Source organism: Sinocyclocheilus grahami, unplaced genomic scaffold (assembly GCF_001515645.1).
Source record: "Sinocyclocheilus grahami isolate Dianchi unplaced genomic scaffold, SAMN03320097.WGS_v1.1 scaffold281.1, whole genome shotgun sequence".
In the NCBI taxonomy this organism is placed as follows: Eukaryota; Metazoa; Chordata; class Actinopteri; order Cypriniformes; family Cyprinidae; genus Sinocyclocheilus; species Sinocyclocheilus grahami.
In genome coordinates, this window is record NW_015505460.1 from 1,350,605 (window position 1) to 1,369,649 (window position 19,045).

Below are 19,045 nucleotides of genomic sequence, written 5' to 3' on the forward strand. Positions count from 1 at the left end.
ATATTTCTGTGCACAAACGCTTGTGTGTTTTTGTGTGTGTGTGTGTGTGTGTGTGTGTGTGTGTGTGTGTGTGTGTGTGTGTGTGTGTGCGCGCATCATAATTAATAGAAAGTATATAGAATTTTTTCAAATAGTTAATAGTTAACTTGCTAATAGGAAGTTGTGCCACTAGTTTGAAGCTACTAACATGATTTAAACTGAATGTTACTGTATATAGGAATACTGGGATTAAATATAGTAAACTGGAGTGAATCCAGGCAGCGGTGTGTGTGCTCTCCTCACCTTATCCTGGGGGAACACTTTGTCCCTTTTCTGCCAAGTCATGTAATGGACTCCCCTCAGTCGGGCCAGATCACGGTAGCAGCTCTCATCTTGACAGTTGTACCTGTGGAATACAGAAAGAGGGATGTTTTATGTCCCAAACTTAGCAGGCGGTGGCCCACAAAGCCTCCACAGACTCCATTTGATGGATAACTGTTTAATTAGGCTGTATTTCATTGTCACACACATACAGACACAGTCAGATGCTTCCCTCCTCCGTAACACACATTAAGAAGTACATTGTACAGCACAGAAGCTTGACTGCATCCACTTGAGTATTTGGTGGATGTATAACACGACATGAGTGTCAGACGCACAGATGAACACTGGGGAATATGTCTTAACACGTGCAGATAGGTGTCGAGGAAAAACAGCGCTCTGAAGCCAATCGTGATGTATTCATTTATCAGTGGAGAAACAGAAAGACACTTTTCTAAAGTGCAAGGATGCAACCAAATGTTCACAAATGATGGTTGTCAGAGGGGGGGTCTAATGATAAAATTGTAAGAATCAGTCATTGGAAAACCTTCATCGATCGCCCACTTTGCTGTTTCTGCTGTTCTTTGAAGAGTCATTGGGAATAAACGTTTGGTGTCAGTACGTTTTTTTTTTTAATTATTCGGCAAGGACACATTAAATTGATCAAAAGTGACAGTAAATGTTATAATGTTACAAAAGACTTCTATTTTAAATAAATGCTGTTCTTCTGACATTTCTATTCATTAACCTGAAAAAAAAAACCCGCTTCATGGTTTCCACAAAACTATTAAACAGCACAACTGTTTTCAACATTAATAATAATAATGAGAAATGTGTCTTTAGCAGCAGAACAACAAATCAGAATGATTTCTGAAGGATCATGTGACACTGAAGACTGACGTAATGATGCTGATGATTTTTACCAACCCAACATTTTTAACAGTACTGTAAGTATATAGAAAAATTATTAGCAGGTATAGTACAATAATGAAGTCCTATAAGGCTGTGCATTATTATTGTTTTCTGTTGCTTTGTCATGTCACAACATCATTTTCTCAATATAAAAAAGGGAATATAATAAAAGTAATAAAACTGAGTGATCTTGATTTTTTTTTTTTCTTGGTCTAAAGTTAACAAAAGACATAAGGATAAGCAACTCCCTTTTTCCTCTTAGGACTGAAGTCCATCATGCTAATGCTTCTCATATTTGTCATTTATAATGCGAAATAGATGTTTACGTTTCTATAAATAGTGTCTAACCTCAAAATATCCCGTTTGGTTGGGTTAATACAAACATGTTCAAAGTGTGACTTCAGAAATGGTATAAACATTATTTAAACTAATAACTGTTCATATGAACTCAGAGGGTTTTAAAGTGCCTTAGAAAAAGTGAAGAAGTATTTACATTCCTCAGACTGACAGTAGACAGTGTGGCTGTCCACACAGATCATATAGAAAGCAGAGAGATACAAAAGCCACGTACAATTCAAATATGACGGCCCAGTCGGGAAGAAAGAGGAGGTGGGTCAGTCCGGCTCCATGCATCCCAAAGAAGATATCAGAGTTGTGTGTGACGCGGATCTGCTCCAGAAATGGCATCTCCCTACGAATACACATCAGCTTTCAATCACACAAGCACCAAACTCAGCCTTCTCTAAAGAAATCGATACATTTAAAACCAACATAAACTGAATCACGCACGTATTTGTAATCCACCAGCTTGACCTCGAATAAAGGCACAGTCTTCAGGGCACTGATAAGCTGCACACACACACACACACACACAGCAGGAATTCAGAGGGTGATTAACGAGACCTCACACTCATGTGGACAGAGGCCAAGTAAATCAAGGCTTTTTACCAAGCAAGGTTTCTCCAGCAAATAAGAGTTTAAATGGGCAGTTACGGAAGCAGAGTGATAAATCAATGATGAGCAAAGAGAGAGAGAGAGCACTCACCTCCTGCTGGTTTATTATCCTACGGTACTCCGTGCTTCTTGCCAACAGTTTGACACGGACTTGGCCCTCCTGACAGAGCAGAAGGACATCACAGATTTCATACATATTTCAACACACATTTGTATCTGAACATGAATATATAAGCTACATATATTTTATAACATCTATAATCCAGTTTCAGATATAGGAATGTATTATTTAAACCTTTAATTAGGAGGGGAAAGAGAAAGTAAATGTGGGGAAAGAAAGAACTGGGCCTTATTGACAAGCACAAAGACAATAAAATAATAAGTTGTCCAACATCGCCATCTAGTGGTAGATAGTTTAATCATATCAATACCTTAAAGTAAGTCATATAACTAACTACACTATAATATATATGACATTAATCTAAACATTACTGCAAAGCCACCTATTTAAAAGTTTATGGCAAAGACTTTTGAATTTATACCTAAAAAATATATATATTATAATATAATAATTCTTTAAGTTATAATAATTTAAATGCATATTTAAAATGGAATAAAAATAACATATCATGTAATAATTATTTAAATGTATAAGTACAATTAATCTAATATAACATACAATTATAAAGTTATTATTTATTTAAACGTATAAGAGTTAAAATCAATTTAATATTTAAATAAAAATAAATATAAACATGAAAGTATAATTTAATCATTTATTTAAATGGACTAAATTAATTTAATATAAAATTAATGTATAAATAATAATACTACTAATAATAATAATAACAATACATTTTAATTTAATAATTCTTTATTTAAAATTATATAAATTAAAAATATATACCTTTTTTGTGAAGGTGAAATCAATGTGTTTATGTCAGGAGGATGAGATTGTTGAGTTTATGAGCATAACAATTTCAAAATTAATGCATTAAAACAGTTCATATAACGTATAAGTTGTGTTTACATATTTTATTATTTCATTCAGAGAGTATGACTGTTTCTCAATGAAACTATGAGAATACAGGGATCAAATCATGATCTGTATTTGTGTGCGTGTGGATTCAAGCATGTTTACCTTTGGTCCATCTTGTGAGACACCAAGTCGATAAAGCACATGCTGGGAAAATGCCTTGAACAGCCCCTCGCTGTGGCAGTCAGAGATCTATCAAATTACACAGACACACACACATCTGTCAGTTAAATCTTCTCTATATGTCATTTGCACACAGAGGGCAGAGGCACACAATCATTAATATGAGGATGATTTGAGCGACAGCACCAGATGAGTTCAGTCTCACACAAGGCAAATGTTCTATATCACACACACAGCATCCACCGATGTCACGCAGAGACGCATTAACATAGACAAATGACAGCAGATGAACATGATGAGATGAACAAATGCTAAATGGGGGGGGAAGAAACAAATGAGAGGCGTGTAGGATACGTACAAGAGGAGTGTTGTAGAAAAGGCCATATCGCATTCTTGGAAGGAGTGAGAAAAACACATCTCTGAAACACACCTGTGAACAACACACTTTTAAATAAACAGTCAGTTGCTGAGAAAAATGTGAAGTGATATGGAGCAAATGCCTTTTACCCTTTTGGAGTCAAAGTTTTTGAGGTGAATGATGACATAATCGGTAAAAGCCTTCCACGTTTCGCTGAACAGGTCGCCATATCCATTCAAACTCTGATAGATAAAACAACAAAATAAATGAGAGTTCAAACAGCTGATAAATATGCAGTGATCACAATAATCCACAGGTGATCAACATGACTCAGGTCCATCAACTAACATCTTGTGAAGTGAAAAGCTGTGCGTTTGTAAGAAACAAATTTATCATTAAGGAGCCCATAATTAATAAAAAGAAAAACATTTCCTCCAGTAAAAAAAGTCCATCCCCTGCTGTCCTTTCACATCAAAATCTACCAACATATTTGCTTAAAATCATTTTGGACTGTTTTCTCTTGTAAACGCTGCTTGGTCTGTGCATATGTCTCTCCTAAGTCAGACGAGGAACGGTTTGAAGTAAAAAGAATTATAAATGAAGGATTTGTTTATTTAAAACCCACTATTTTTCACTTCACAAGACATTATGGACTGGAGTCATGTGGATTACTTGTTGATGTTTTAAATATTTATAAACTTAAAACGCATTTTTGCCCCATTTGCGTTTGTTATTTTAATACTTAAACTATTATTTAAAGTATAAAACATTGTTATTTACAATACACAGCATGGTTTTTAATCATATTTTAGATTAGATTTCAATTTTTCCTTTCTCTTTGGAGTGGAAATAAGTCTCAAATCCAAAGACATATTCTTTATAAAAGTTAAGAGTCAACCACGCCTACCTAAAACGGCTCGTTCTAAAATATTTCACAATTTAACTGTTTTTGCTGTATTTTTTGATCAAAGGCTTGGTAAGCATAAGAGACTAAAAAACATTTAGAAATCATACCAACATCTGAGGAATAGTGTAGGCAATATCTGCAAATACTGCTTGGTATTCACAACAAAATATCATTTCTGTCATCATTTAACCTCATGTGATTCCAACCGTTTGTCGTCCACAAAAGGAGATATTTTGTTAAATGTTAATGCTCCACTTTTCCATACAATAAAAATCGACCGTGATCATTGGCTACAATCTCCAAAAAGTGTCCCATATACATTCTGATCACTTAAAGCTATTCAATAGCTTTGAGGGTGAGTAAATAGTAAGTAGATAGTGAGAAAATATAAAAGTGTTTCAAAAATGTGACTTATTTGAGTAGGTCAGCAAAGAAAAGTATACCATCCCGAGTCAAGACTGGTGCACAGAGGATAGCTGAACCTGTGCTCAGGGGAGCAGCTCTTTTCATAACCCCAGCAGGCCTTCTTGAGCAGCAGAGCATCCTGCCAGCCAACAGAGACACACAAAGCTAAGAGAACAACTCATTTATAAACATCTACAGCATATGCACAACACTAAATGTTAGTGATAAAGTCACAAGCAACAGAGGCTAAAATGAACAGCCTCCATTGCCCCGTTTGAAAATTATTATAGTTGATGCACGACAATGTCCTTGGAGAATATCCCACTGATTTTTAAAGCAACTTCACCAGACATTCAATCAGAAACAAGAGAAAATGGCTTACCTTAAAAGGGCAAAGTGGGTCCTCCTTGCAGAGTTTGGCCAGTCGTTTGTTGTTGTGCAGAAAGAAAGGAATATGCAGCTGAGGCAGCGCCAGGCTGCTGTAGTCCAGCTGTGGTCTGCGGCCGAGATGGTTTTATAAGTGCAGACCAGGCACAGAGCTACCAGCAGCAGCATAGTCTCTCAAGCCACATGGAAGGAAACACACTGGCTCTCAGCACCTACAATCATTTATGAGAAAGGCAGAGAGAGAGAGAGAGAGAGAGAGAGCACAAGAGTGTTAAGAGAAAGAAAACAAATGCTTTACAGGGGAGGTCAAACACCAAAGCTCTGGAAGTATCCATAGTGTGGGAACCTGCAAATGAACGGATCTTTCTCCATGTGGAACTCCTACCACAGGAAATATTAGTGACCTTTTTCCTTCAATTGTTTAAGCAATAAGGCCAGGATTGAGGGAACTTAATAGAAAAACAAGTACACATTCTGCTCATAGCTGATGCACAAGGACCGTGGGAATTACAGACATACTGTATATAAGTTATGACGGAAATGATGGGCATGTAATATGTTCACTGATCTGGGTTAATTTTGAAAGACAGCAGTGAGGATTTCTATATAAAATCATTATGAAATTCTAGTTTCTGACTATTAGATATATAAAAATGCTCTGTAAGATCATTAACTATTTTACTTATCCATAATGCCCAAATCTGTTATTATTTTTCATCAGCATTATCACTGCGTATCTGAATAGAATCAGCGAAAATAAATTCACTGCTCACAATTGATCACAGATAATTTCTTATTTACTCACACATTTTAAGTTTTAAAATTGTATCATTTCCCATTTTTATTTCAACCATTACTAACAACCTAATTTGTTGTATGTGGTTTTGTAACTTTCCAGCAATTAACATTAAATTAATATCAAATAAAATGAAATGAAATAAATACATACATACATACAAATAAAATCGAGCTGTAATTATCACTCAGCAAATGCTGGTTTGTAGTTATTGATAAACTTCATAAACTGTTTTTTTTTTTTTACAATACAAAATCCAAAATGCCAAAATGACCACAGATATTTGATGTGCAGTAAACTTTTTTTTATTATGAAACCTTTTTTCATAATAGATCAATTTTATATTAGATAATATTTGATCAAATTAAATTTGGCATATAGTTACCACAGCATAAACATAAGATTTCTGACTTTAAAAATAAGTCATGGGACATGTGTAATGTGTCATTTATTAAAGTGATTTGTCAACCATTATAAATTAATATAGCCTATTGTTAGTAAATTAATAAAAATTAATATTTTCTCTTTATAACTGATATTTAGTTTGATGCTATGGTGATTTTTTGCAAGAGAAAATTACTACATTCTTTGTGTTGCCTTGTAATTACAGATTACATAATTATTAAAAACCCGTGGGGAGGTGGGACACAACAACGGTGTGCAAATGCGACCAGAGAACTCCAAATGAACCAACTGAGCAATCTTTGCACAAATCACTATAGCAATCAAAGTTTACAATAAAACTCCTTATATATTTAACACAATGACAGAAAGATTCTGACAAGCTTCTGGCATTAATTAAAAGAGATGCCTTGTTAATTACTTATGATTTACAGCAGTACCAATTGCTGGACTGTATGATTAGCACGCGATGTTGAGCTATTAGACTAGTAAATTCAGTGTCTAAAGCGATCTGTCTAGACAGGGCAGATCAGTCAGATTAACAAAGATGCACTGTATTCAGATCCCATCCGCTTCATGGAGCAGCTCAATTACAAATCCTGCAGAAGAGTAGATGTACTTGATTTTAGACCTCTGAATTTCTGTAAGTTACATACATTGTAAAAGTTGGTGATACCATAATTAATTTTTTCTTGGTTAAAGGAAGCATTCAAACTACAGAGCTGTGATAACTTAGCCAAATGCAATACACAGCAATGCCAAAATCACACATTACAAAAATAATAATATTGCAAACTAAGTGGGGAACCGCAGCAACAACAAATACTTCACACGTTGCCAGGGTCAGGGGCTATCACAGCTGTCCCAGCATCAATTATATCAGCTGCCTTTTCTAACGCAAAACACACATGCCCAAAATAGTTAACGAATTTGTTCTGACTTATAGTACAGGTGCATCTCAATAAATTAGAATGTTGTGGAAAAGTTCACCTTAGAGAAATTAAGAAGCGGCACTGGGTGCATTTAGGGATGCAGTCGCCATACTACCGGAAACTATAAACCGGCATGTGTTACATTTAGGAAACGAAAGAGGGTGCAGGAGTAGATTCTCATTTTACACTGTTGATTATGCGATTATGTTCTGTAGACGTCCAAGAAGACTCAGTAATGAATACTAATAATAATAATAATAATCGTTACAACTAAAAAGAATTAATTAAAAAGTAAAAAAAAAAAAAAAGCAGAGCTTAATAATAATCATAATATATTTGTTACTATACAATTAAAAAATATCTTAGTAATTATTAAACATTAAAACAATAAAGCTAGAAAACATTAAAGCAGAGATTAATTATACTATATTTGTTGATATAACAACTGTAATAATTGTAATAATAATAACATATTACCATATAAATAAAACAATCTTAGAAAATAACTAACAAAGCTGAAAAACTAATTAAGCAAAGCAATGCAAATAATAATAATAATATATTCATTACCATATAATTAAAAATAACATCATTGTTAAACATCAAAAACAATAAAGCTGGAAAACAAATGAAGGCAAAGATTAATAATAATGATTACCATACAATTCAAAATATCTTAGAAATTCCTAAATATTAAAACATTAATAAAGCAGGAAAACAAATCCAGTCTGCCCAATACATATCTCTTACTTTATTTACGTGTGCATAAAACTGACATCAGACAGTCTTTACTGTAATTTATGATTTACAGGGATCATATCTCATAGAATATGAGTTAAAGATTTTCCTGGATTCCCTCATCCTCCTCACTAAAACTCAATCAGCGTGAGATGAGATAAAAAAAATAAAAAGAGTGCAAAACTTGACTTTTAAAGTCTACTAAGGATGTGTGGTACTCATATTTACTTGTCTACAATGAAAAGAGACAGTCAACAGCAAATCAACTGCTTACCAGTAAGATGCGCAGTCCAGAACATGAAGATCAGAGGAAAATATAGCCATTCATTCATTCTGATTATAATCCAAACGTGTAAAGTCTGAACTCATAAAGTCTCCCTTCATTGTGCAAATTCAAGAGTTATGAAACCACCAAACCTAAACACCCATACACGAATAGATAATAATAGAATTTCTTAAACCAAACATGTTTACTAATTGAGAAAAAATCATTTCAAATAAAATCCCACAACCGTGAGAGGAATCTTAAATAACCATATCACTGATCCTTGAAATATGTTGAACAAACTCTTCGCTCAGAATAAAATACATTTAAATTACTTGGTCTTGTATTACCAACACTCTTGAGATGTGAAGTTCTGTTTACAGTCAGTGGGTGTCAGTCCATTTGCAGAGTCAATTATTTTTGATTTTTTAATAGTTCATCTAATTGCGTTTTGTACATGTTCTTCACATCCTCTAGGTCCAGACGCAGCTCTTCTGCCTCCTCTGCCTTCTCTCCATACATCTGCAGAATTGTGTTGTGCCTCTGTTCTAGATCCTGTGATGAACACAAACATCTGATTAGCGTTTAACTAACAGAATAAAAGTCTAATACCTATTACTGTGCTCGTTAGCAAACTGATCATCTAGCACGCTCTATGAAGGAATGGTGAAATTGTTTAAACAGGATGTAAAACTCAATTCATTTTGTCTATATTTACAGAGGGTACACTGTAATGGGGAACAATTTTAATAAACTCAATTTCTAGACACGTATTCGGCATGAAAAAAGAATTTCAACATTTACATTACCATTCAAAGTTTAGGGTCAGTAAGACTTTTTTTTATACTTTCATTTAGCAAGGACACATTAAATTGATTTAAAAGAGACAGAAAGGTGACATTTTTAATGTTAAAAATAATTATATTTTAACCAAATGCTGTTCTTTTGATCTTTCCGTTCCGTTGTGAACTTTCTGAAGGATCATGGAGTAATGGCTACTGAAAATTCAGCTTTCCCATCACAGGAATAAATCAAAACATTAACATATGAAAACCTCTCTTAAAATGTAATAATATTTAACTATATTTGTTTTTACTGTATTTTCTATCAAATAAATGGAGCCTCGATGAGCATAAAAACAAACAAACAATTATTTATATATTTTTAACTATTAAACACAAACACAACCTTCAGTTGCACTTTCAGTCTAGGGATTTCCTTCACTTTACTCTCCATCTCATCGTTCTGATTGGTCAGTCGCACCAGTTCTTCTGTCATGACAGTGCGGCTTCTCTCTAGACTAGCAATCTCCATCTTGAGGATGACCAAAAGAATTGAATACAAATTAGAACATTAATTCCACAACCAGTTATAAACCACAATCTGGTTATAAACATGGAAGATGTAAGTGTACATAGAATTAATTCTAGTGAAAGACCAAGGCATACCTGCAGCTGGACAATCTCGCCCTCTCTGAGTTTGAGCTGAGACTGCAGGCTCTCAATGACACTGGATCCACCACCCAGTCGAGCCGCCTCATATAGGTTAGTCCCACTGATGGACATGGTCATGGTGCTGAAAGAATGGTCAAGAGAATCCTCCTGCTAAAAAAAACAACCACAGAAGCCAGGTGAGGTGATGACACAATGTGAGATATCTAAGAGGAGAAAAGATTCACTGCATCTAAATAAGTATGGACAGGGGGTGAGATGAACATACCTGTGAGAAAAGGGAGGAAGGTAATCCGGCATGCTCAGCCCCACTGACAGAACTGGAACGGGACAGTGTAGGAGTGGAGGATGCTGGAGCATCAGTCACAGACAGACTTAGGGACTTCCTCTCCTGATGAAACAAAAACAGAGACTAGTTGATTTTGCTCTACTCAAAACGTTTATCTTGGACCCCGTTTAAAATGGTTAAGTAATTTTAAGTAATTTCTGAGGAAAACACTATTAATTAAGCAGATTCAGAACAGGTTTTTTCATGCAAAACCTTTTCTTTGAGGGCCTCTTGTGCAAGGTAACATTTCTTCTTCTCCTGCTCCACCTTCATTTTCTCCATTTCAAGTTGGTTGGTGAGAAGCAACTGAAGAGGACCAAATAATACAGACATTGAGAATAAATGTGTGTATATATTTTCTTATAGTGGTCAAGGTACAAACAATACCTTCTCCTTCTTGGCCTCCTCCAATACTCGAGCATGTTCTCCTTTAAGATTCTCCAGCTCTACGCGCTCCCTACAGACACAGAAATTAATACTGGCACCTACAATAGCAGCATCTTTTTCAATTTTATACACATCTCCTACCTGCTAAAGTCATCCTCTAGTTTTTCCCGCCTCACCCTCTCTGCATCCAGCTGCCCCTGCAGACGTCCCTTCTCTTGCCTCAACAGGGAAGCCTGAGACTCTAAAGATGTTATCTGTGCTCGGATGGCTAGCAGCTCCTCTGTAGCCGAACGCTCTTTTTCTACGGAAACAGCAAGCTGGGCTTGGGCATCAGCTGAGAGGAGACAATGACAAGTTAAAACATTTGGACAGAAGCCTTGATACTCAATCAAAACAAGCAAGTCTCACCTAAGCGGTCAGAGATGTTCTTCTCTAGTTTTTCCCATGATGCTGTCTGGGCCCCAAGCGTTGCCTGGAGGTTCTCTATCTGTCGAAGGAGAGGCCGTGTTGTGGATGTAACACTTTGACTTAGATCCTGGTTTCTGGTCTCCGCTTCTTGTAACCTCTGTTGAAGTGCAAAAATACAGCATAACCTTCACTGACACTATCATTCTGAAGTTTGGGGTCAGTAAGCTTTTTTTAAATGTTTTTTTAAATAAGTCTTTTTTTGCCCAGCAATCAAAATACAGTAAGAACAGTACTACTATGAAATATTAAAATTTTCTATTTTAACAGCAGCCATTACTCCAGTGTTCGGTCTCACATCATCTTTCAGAAATCATACTAATATTCTGATTTAATACGCATTTATTTGAAAAACAAATAATGAACACCTTACACACCTGTCACTTTTGATTAGTGTAATGTGTCCTAGCCAAATAAAAATCATGTACATATTTAACGTGCAGAAAAATAAATAAATTATTTAAATTTTTTATACCTCTTTGGTTTTTAGAGAAGAGATAGAGAATTTAATTTAGATACTTTTTCTCTCTAAAACAGAGAAACCAATCTTTCAAAAACAAAAAATAGATGTCAGCATAGTAGTTTGCCTTGAAAAGTCTAGGTTTCTACACAACAGCTGATATGAAATGAATAGTGCAATAATTCCTGTAAGCAGGAAGTAAAGTGCTCTAGTTACCTGCTGTAACTCACTGATCTCCTCCCTCAGGTAATCTTCCTTCTTGGCCTGCTGCTGCTCAGCTCTCTGTAAAGCCAGCCTCAGATCTGCCACCTCAACATAAAAAAACTGAGTCAAGACAGGCACAAAAGCTAGCATTTGGAGATTAATCAGCCACTAAAATAAAACATGTGCAACTACAGGTAGATGAGTAACCAAAGAAAAAAGTACACAAAGTTCCTAAAAACATGTAAACAAACATTTAAATACTGTTAAAGCACAGAAAAATAAGTAATAATAATAACAATAATAAAGTAATATGATATAACATACCATACAAGTAAAATAATTATTTTATTTTTTTTATGGACTTACCTGATTAGCCAGTGCCTCTTGTTGCAAGCGGGACTCTTCTTGGGCTTTCTCCAAAGCCAAACTCAGCTCTTCTTTCGCCTGTACCTCTCTGCTCAGCGCTAGTTCCTGGGCTTCACTATCCTTGGTGGCGTTGGCCTTGTGCAGCTCCGCCAGCTCTCTAGATAATCAAAAATTAATCAAAAATGAACAAGCTGGGAAAGACCAACACCCAAATGGCAGTGATAATGGGACAGTGAATGAATGTGTATTAGCATGATGTAGAGTGTGTTGTGTTTATTTACTTGTAGGAGCTGTCGAGGGCTGCTTGCAAACTGCGGTTGTTTTCCTGAAGCTCCTCGCTGCTGGTCTGCAGTTTACTTAATTCTTTCTCATGACGCTCCACCACAGCATTCAGCTTCTTGATGTTCTCTCTGTGTTGCTTTTCTACTTCCTCCTTACCCTCCAAAACCTACAATCAACAGTGAACAAACCTCAGCATTCTCTTCTCATTTTACTGAGATTTGATATAAAAGGAATAGTTCACCCAAAATTGAAAATTTTATTCACCTTCAGGCCATCCAAGATATAGACGAGTTTGTTTGTTCATCGGAACGGATTTGGAGAAATTTAACATTACATCACTTGCTCACCAATGGATTCTCTGCAGTGAATGGGTGCCGTCAGAATCCAAATGATTCCAGTCCAGTTACAGTCAATTAACATCTTGAGAAGCAAAAAGCTTTGTGTTTGTAAAAAGAAAAAAAAAATCCATCATTGAGGTGTTTTAACTTTAAACTGTTGCTTCTGGCCAAAGTACAAGTTACAATTGTCACTGAAGCTCTATATTATGGATAGAGGACTAGGATTTTAGCGGGTTTAAGTTACAAGACGTTAACTGAAGGATTACTTGTGGATTGTTGTGTTGTTTTTATCAGCTGTTTGAACTCTCATTCTGACAGCACCCATTCACTGCAGAGTATCCACTAAATTTCTCCAAACTGTTCCAATGAAGGAACAAAAATCTATATCTTGGATGACAGGTGGATGAGTAAATCTTCAAAAAACATTTTATTTTTTGAGTAACCTATTCCTCGAACTCAACACTGAATGCACTTTACTACACTTAACACAGCTTTGAAGGCTGTGTCCCTGACCTGCTGCAAGTGTTTCAGCTCTTCTTCCTGTTCCTTCAGTTTTTTGGTCTGTTTGGTGATCTGTGCATCACTCTCTCTCTCTTTCACACGCAGTTTCTTTATGATGTTGGAGTGCTGCAACTGCTGCTTGGACAGTTTCTCACCTAATCAAAAGAAACAAGTAAACAAACACCCTTAACAATGACCCAGATTCTGCAAGGATGAAGCAATAAATGTTTTCATCTCAATCAGATCATCCTAATCAATGTGAATATTGTCAGGTCTTGCTGAAAATATTAAACAGCCTCAAAGACTCACCTTCTTCAAGCAGCTCTCGTATCTGTTCCTCCTTCTCTCTTATCAGTTCCAAAGTCTCATTTGAATTCAACCTGCTCGCCAGTTCTTCTCTAAGGCCCTTAATTTCCTGTGACCAAGACAAATCATGCATTTCAACACAACATATGACTGGGGTTTTAAGAATAATATAAATTCATAACAAGAAAATGTTTTATACTTTTTTGGCGATGTCTCTCTCCTTGCAGGCGAGTTGAGCTTTCCTCTCAACTTCAGCTATACGCTGAGTGAACTCATCTTTTAAAGACTGTACAGTAGAGCTTTCTTCCTTCAAGCTGATCATCTCACTGTGAAACACAAGTATTGCTGACTCTAATTCAATAGGCATTTAAGAAAGAAGAATCGATAGCACTATTGTGTGAACATCCAGTGCAGTGAAACTTCTTTAATAGAAAGAAATGAACACCATAAGCATGCCAGACTACACAGAATCTGTACAATAAGAAATTATTCCATTTTTTATTCCATTTACATGCTGAAAGGTGTGGAAGGTTTTTATTAGCTAATCTTTTTATCTGCCAACAGTATGTGAACACAGCATCCAGTTTTCCTCAAGCTGTGTAAATATTGTTGCTGTCTCCACCCGTTTCTATGCCCTAGTTAGTTATTACAGCCATTTGTCATTCAAGAAAAGCAGATGGTTTTCTGGAGCACAGGTTCCTTAACTCACTCTTTGAGATTGTCACACTCCTCCTCCAGTCTGGCCTTGTCTTTACTGACCACAAGCAACTGTGATTCTCTCTTCTCTAGTCGACTCGAGAGCTCCTCGATTATCTGGGGAGATAAGAAAAAAGAACAGAATATAAATTCCATGTCACATACAAATAAGATGAATAAAAAATGGGGGTCAATAGGATTGTTTTTTTAATTAATACTTTTATTCAGAGACAAAATTATAATTTTACTAAAGCTCTAAATAAATGTTGTTCTTTAGAAGAATACTGAAAAAGAATGTATCAATTTCCATAAAGATATTAGGGAGCACAACTGTTCTCAACATTGATAAGGAGAATAATAAGACAGAATGTTTCTTGAGCACCATGTGAGTATATTAAAATTATTTTCTGAATGATCATGTGACACTGGAGAGATATTAAATTATTTTTAAAATAATTTTTCACAATATTACTGCTCAAATAAATGCAGTGAGCACTGGAAGGGACTTGTTTGAAAAACACTACAAAAATCTTACCAACCACCATTTTTGAACGGTAGGGCATATCTAATAATTACATTATACATCTTATCTTTTATATAAATATTTATGGAAAAGGCCAACCTTTTGGAGCTCAAAAATCTGACAGGGAGAATCTCCTTGTTTCTCCTCAGTACTCTGTGATATTACGGTTTCATTCATATCTGATTTTTGGCTAGTCAATGTGAGGTCAGTTTCAGGTCCCTGGTCCTGCAGCTCATCCGTCTGCTCACAGTTCACTGGCGTTGCACTGCGACCACTTTCCTCCATCTCGTTATCATCCAGCGACTGGTCATTTACTGACTCAGTCATAACCTCCTCTTCCTTCTGATTGGTCTGTGGCGCTGACTGAGCAGGAGCGGGCAAATGTCCAGCTGTGATGGAAGCTAAGGTGCGGTTGCCCGGGATCTCATCATCAGAATTCACTTCGCTGACACTACGGCTGTCCAAAGACTGCACGCTAAACGAGTCGATGCGCTCAAAGGCATCAGACGATGAGCCGCAGCTTTCAGTGAGTTTTGGGTATTCATCCAGACGAGGGAAGTCGGCACACGTTGAAGCGGAGAGTAGTTGGAAAGAGCCCTGCATTAGGTGGAGTCCAGCTTTAGCCTCTGCAGTCTCCTGTCTGGAGCTGGCCGAGCTCTCGCTTAGCACGCTCTCATGGTCCAAAACCTCTATGTCGCTGGTAGTGGAAGTACCAGAAGAGAAGGCACTAACAGGGGGAGATGGGGTGTCGCTTTGTCTGTCCTCTGATTTAGCGTCTTTGGATTCTAACAGGATTTCTTTAGGAGGGACAGGCAAGGTTTTCACTGAATTTTTGGTCTCGATGGTCAAAGCTGCTTCAAACACTCCAGCAGATTCAACCTCAGTAGATGATAAAGGTACATTTGTGAGTGTGACGTCTGAAGGTAAAACTAAGCCATCTGTCTGTGTCTGGTCCTTGCCGGTCTCCTGTTCAGCAGTTTGCTCTGGTGCCACGGACGCAACAGGAACAACCAGTTCTGGTTGAGACTGCTCATCTGCCGAGAATGAAATTTGCTCCAAAAGCTCTGTCCCAGTTGGCTTCATCTCAATAGTTTCCAGGCTGCTGCGGTTACTGAGGTCTGTCTGACCTTGCGCTTCACTGACTTCCAGCTCCTTCTCCTCGTCTGCTTTTTCCCGTAGTCTGCGGTTCGACTTGGCAGGTGGCACAGACACCACTTTAGTGTTGCTTACAGTTTGTATGTCTCCATGAGGCAGAAAGGCACTGAAGAAATCCTCAGATTCGTCAACCACGGTCCATGTGACAGGCTTAGTAATGGCCTCGGATGATGGAGGGAGAGTTTTGGTACATTCCTCTGAGGGCGAGCTCCACTGGTTCATACCCCATCCTGTTGATACCGGCTTGCCTGGTGGATCTGGAAAAAAAAAGGTCACTCCAAAGTCAAGTCACATTTATTTATATTGCACTTTATACAATAAAGATTGTGTCAAAGCACATTCATAGTACTAAACAGGAAACTAACACTGTTCATGTTGCAAAATGCACCACTTATGAAACATATTCACTGTCAGCTATAAAGCAGCTCTACAGAAGGCAACCGTGTCATTATTCAGCTCAGTGTTGATTCAATTCAGTTCAATAATAACAAAATAAATCAAGCTACTGAATCAAACATATCTATTTTATAAACATAAACAAGCGAAAAGAAAAAAACAAATCCAACATTCAGAAACACAATACATCAAAATGACAAACTCTTTTGTATTCTTTAGTGGCTTTTTGAGGCATCCGGTTTCATCTTGGAAATTCAATTCAAGCTTATTTGTATAGCGCTTTTCACAGCACATACTGTTTCAAAGTAGCTTCACTTTGCTATAAGGAAATATTCTGTAATTAATGATCATATGGCAGTAATATACAGTGGGTACGGAAAGTATTCAGACCCCCTTAAATTTTTCACTCTGTTATATTGCAGCCATTTGCTAAAATCATTTAAGTTAATTTTTTTCCTCATTAATGTACACACAGCACCCCATATTGACAGAAAAACACAGAATTGTTGACATTTTTGCAGATTTATTAAAAAAGAAAAACTGAAATACTGAAAAACTTGTTGCATCTTTCCCAAAAAGACTCATGGCTGTATTAGATCAAAAGGGTGCTTCTACTAAATACTGAGCAAAGGGTCTGAATACTTAGGACCATGTGATATTTCAGTTTTTCTTTTTTAATAAATCTGCAAAAATGTCAACAATTCTGTGTTTTTCTGTCAATATGGGGTGCTGTGTGTACATTAATGAGGAAAAAAATGAACTTAAATGATTTTAGCAAATGGCTGCAATATAACAAAGAGTGAAAAATGTAAGGGGATCTGAATACTTTCCGTACCCACTGTATAACTATAAGATAAATAGAAATTATATGGTTAGTCAAGTATTTAGTTATGCAGACACAATTGTCATGTTAAGCAATGATTACAGCTTGCGGCTGTAATGATTACAATATAACGGTAAGGATAATATTTGATCGTTTGTACATTGCAAATGAGGTTTGCAAAAGAAAGTCTTTCTTTGAAGAAGTTTCATGTTTGCTTTGGTCTGTGATTTTAAAGGTATGTGAGCCAACTAAATGTATGTAGTCAACTAAAAATATGTGCGTGTACTGGTTTATATATCCTGGTGGGGACTTAAACCTGACTACACACAGACTCATGGGGACTCGTGTCACGGTGGGGACCTAAATTGTGGTCCCCACGGGTACAAAAGCTTATAAATCATACAGAATGAAGTTTTTTGAAAATCTAAAAATGCAGAACGTTTCCTGTGAGGGGTAGGTTTAGGGGTAGGGTTGGTGTAGGGCAATAGAATATACGGTCTGTACAGTATAAAAACCATTACGCCTATGGAGAGTCCCCACAAGGATAGCTGACCAGACTGTGTGTGCGCGTCTACATTCGGGGACAAATGCATCATTATATCACTAATGTTATGCTGAAACCCAGTAATTGTCACTGATGATGGCACCCTGCACTGTCAGTAACATGTCTGTCTTCTTTCCACGTCAAGTTAAACCATTTATAACTAAACGTACCAGTAAAGGTCTGTTCGGTCGTGTCACCCCACTGGTCCTCTTCTTTGATGTCCAGAACTCTGTCGATGGATTTCTGAGCAGTTGTCAGCGCTTGTTTAGCAAAACTCGACAGATGTGACGCGTTGAACCAACTCATATTGCTTGACTTCCAGCTGGTTGCGTGACAGCTCAGCGAACGTCTACATAAAACACAACAATATCAAAAGCATCCCAAATAAGAGCAGGTTTACTCCACACTAAGAGCCGAAGCAAGTGGGTTGTGTTTGTACGTCAGGCCGCTGTCCACATTAGCTTGGCGGCTAATTCTGCTCGCAAAACGACTGACAATTTGCTGGCAGTGGACATAATCCAACGCTAAAATGAAATTCGATGATATAAATAAATAAACGACGTACTGGGCGACATTTTATTTGTCTTCGCGTTACTCGGCTTCTAAATTGGACTTCTACGCACTGTTTGTTTAGGTTTCCTCTGGCAGCGCGAGAACTACTTCCCATCCACGTAGCATCAACAAAGCCGCATCAACCTACCATGCGCGCGACGTCAGGGCCACGTCACCAATGTCTACAGTACAATTATTATTTTTTTATATATTACACTATAACCCATATAAAGTTATATAATACTGATATCTGTGAATTGTGTTTATTTTTTATTAAATAATAATAATAAATAATTTTCAGTTGAAACCTCTAGAACATAATTTTACTAAAATATGAGTTGACCGAATAAAAGTAAACGCAAACGCACTTTTTTTTTGTAAGTGCATGTAAGCACGACTTCTGTGTCAAGACTCTGGTAGGACTTGAACAGGTGTTTATTTCTTTTGAAAGGGGGACACCACGCGGTCTCACGATCCAATGCACAAATGTGGGATTTTGCTAAAAACTTTTAACAAATAAACATTTTAAATCAAGAGTTAAAAATGGTTTACTAAAATGAAGTGAATATGAATCGAAATTCTTGCATTAAGAAGATATTTTACTGAAATTAATATGAATCTAAATTGATATTTTACTTAAATATGAACTGAAGTTATTGCACTGTTGTACAATCATTTTAAAAATGTAATAGGACACTAAGTATAGCAATCAACTTTATCAAACAAATAATTTCACTGTAGCTTAATTAATTA

The 19,045-nt window shown here is 36.5% G+C and overlaps 2 protein-coding genes across 2 annotated transcripts in view; both read right to left on the reverse strand.

The window, feature by feature from the left end:
* Positions 1-5,550, reverse strand: part of LOC107600316 (EGF domain-specific O-linked N-acetylglucosamine transferase-like) — a 7,381-nt gene extending 1,831 nt beyond the window's left edge. The window contains 10 exon segments of the mRNA XM_016292184.1: positions 283-385; positions 1,784-1,903; positions 2,000-2,061; positions 2,258-2,326; positions 3,308-3,394; positions 3,684-3,755; positions 3,833-3,923; positions 5,034-5,134; positions 5,378-5,499; positions 5,502-5,550. Coding sequence (XP_016147670.1) covers positions 283-385; positions 1,784-1,903; positions 2,000-2,061; positions 2,258-2,326; positions 3,308-3,394; positions 3,684-3,755; positions 3,833-3,923; positions 5,034-5,134; positions 5,378-5,499; positions 5,502-5,550 — 876 coding nt within the window.
* A 3,155-nt stretch (positions 5,551-8,705) lies between these two features.
* Positions 8,706-18,407, reverse strand: LOC107600287 (TATA element modulatory factor-like). The gene is made up of 18 exons (XM_016292139.1): positions 18,364-18,407; positions 17,911-18,089; positions 14,922-16,234; positions 14,313-14,416; positions 13,803-13,929; positions 13,607-13,712; positions 13,310-13,452; positions 12,458-12,624; positions 12,177-12,333; positions 11,823-11,915; positions 11,090-11,246; positions 10,823-11,015; positions 10,682-10,751; positions 10,508-10,600; positions 10,235-10,357; positions 9,964-10,119; positions 9,704-9,829; positions 8,706-9,070 (listed from the first exon to the last, which is right to left on the reverse strand). The coding sequence occupies exons 1-18, from the start codon at positions 18,405-18,407 to the stop codon at positions 8,930-8,932; spliced, it is 3,492 nt and encodes a 1,163-aa protein (XP_016147625.1). The 3' UTR covers positions 8,706-8,929.
* Between the last annotated feature and the right edge of the window lie 638 nt (positions 18,408-19,045).

Excerpts from the sequence above, each read along its gene's own strand:
- LOC107600287 (XM_016292139.1), bottom strand. The coding sequence starts at position 18,407 with ATGGGAAGTAGTTCTCGCGCTGCCAGAGGAAACCTAAACAAACA. Across the intron at positions 12,625-13,309 it reads AGCTGAAACACTTGCAGCAG|GTTTTGGAGGGTAAGGAGGA; the intron begins GTCAGGGACACA and ends TGTTGATTGTAG. Across the intron at positions 10,358-10,507 it reads AAGAGGCCCTCAAAGAAAAG|GAGAGGAAGTCCCTAAGTCT; the intron begins GTTTTGCATGAA and ends TTGTTTCATCAG.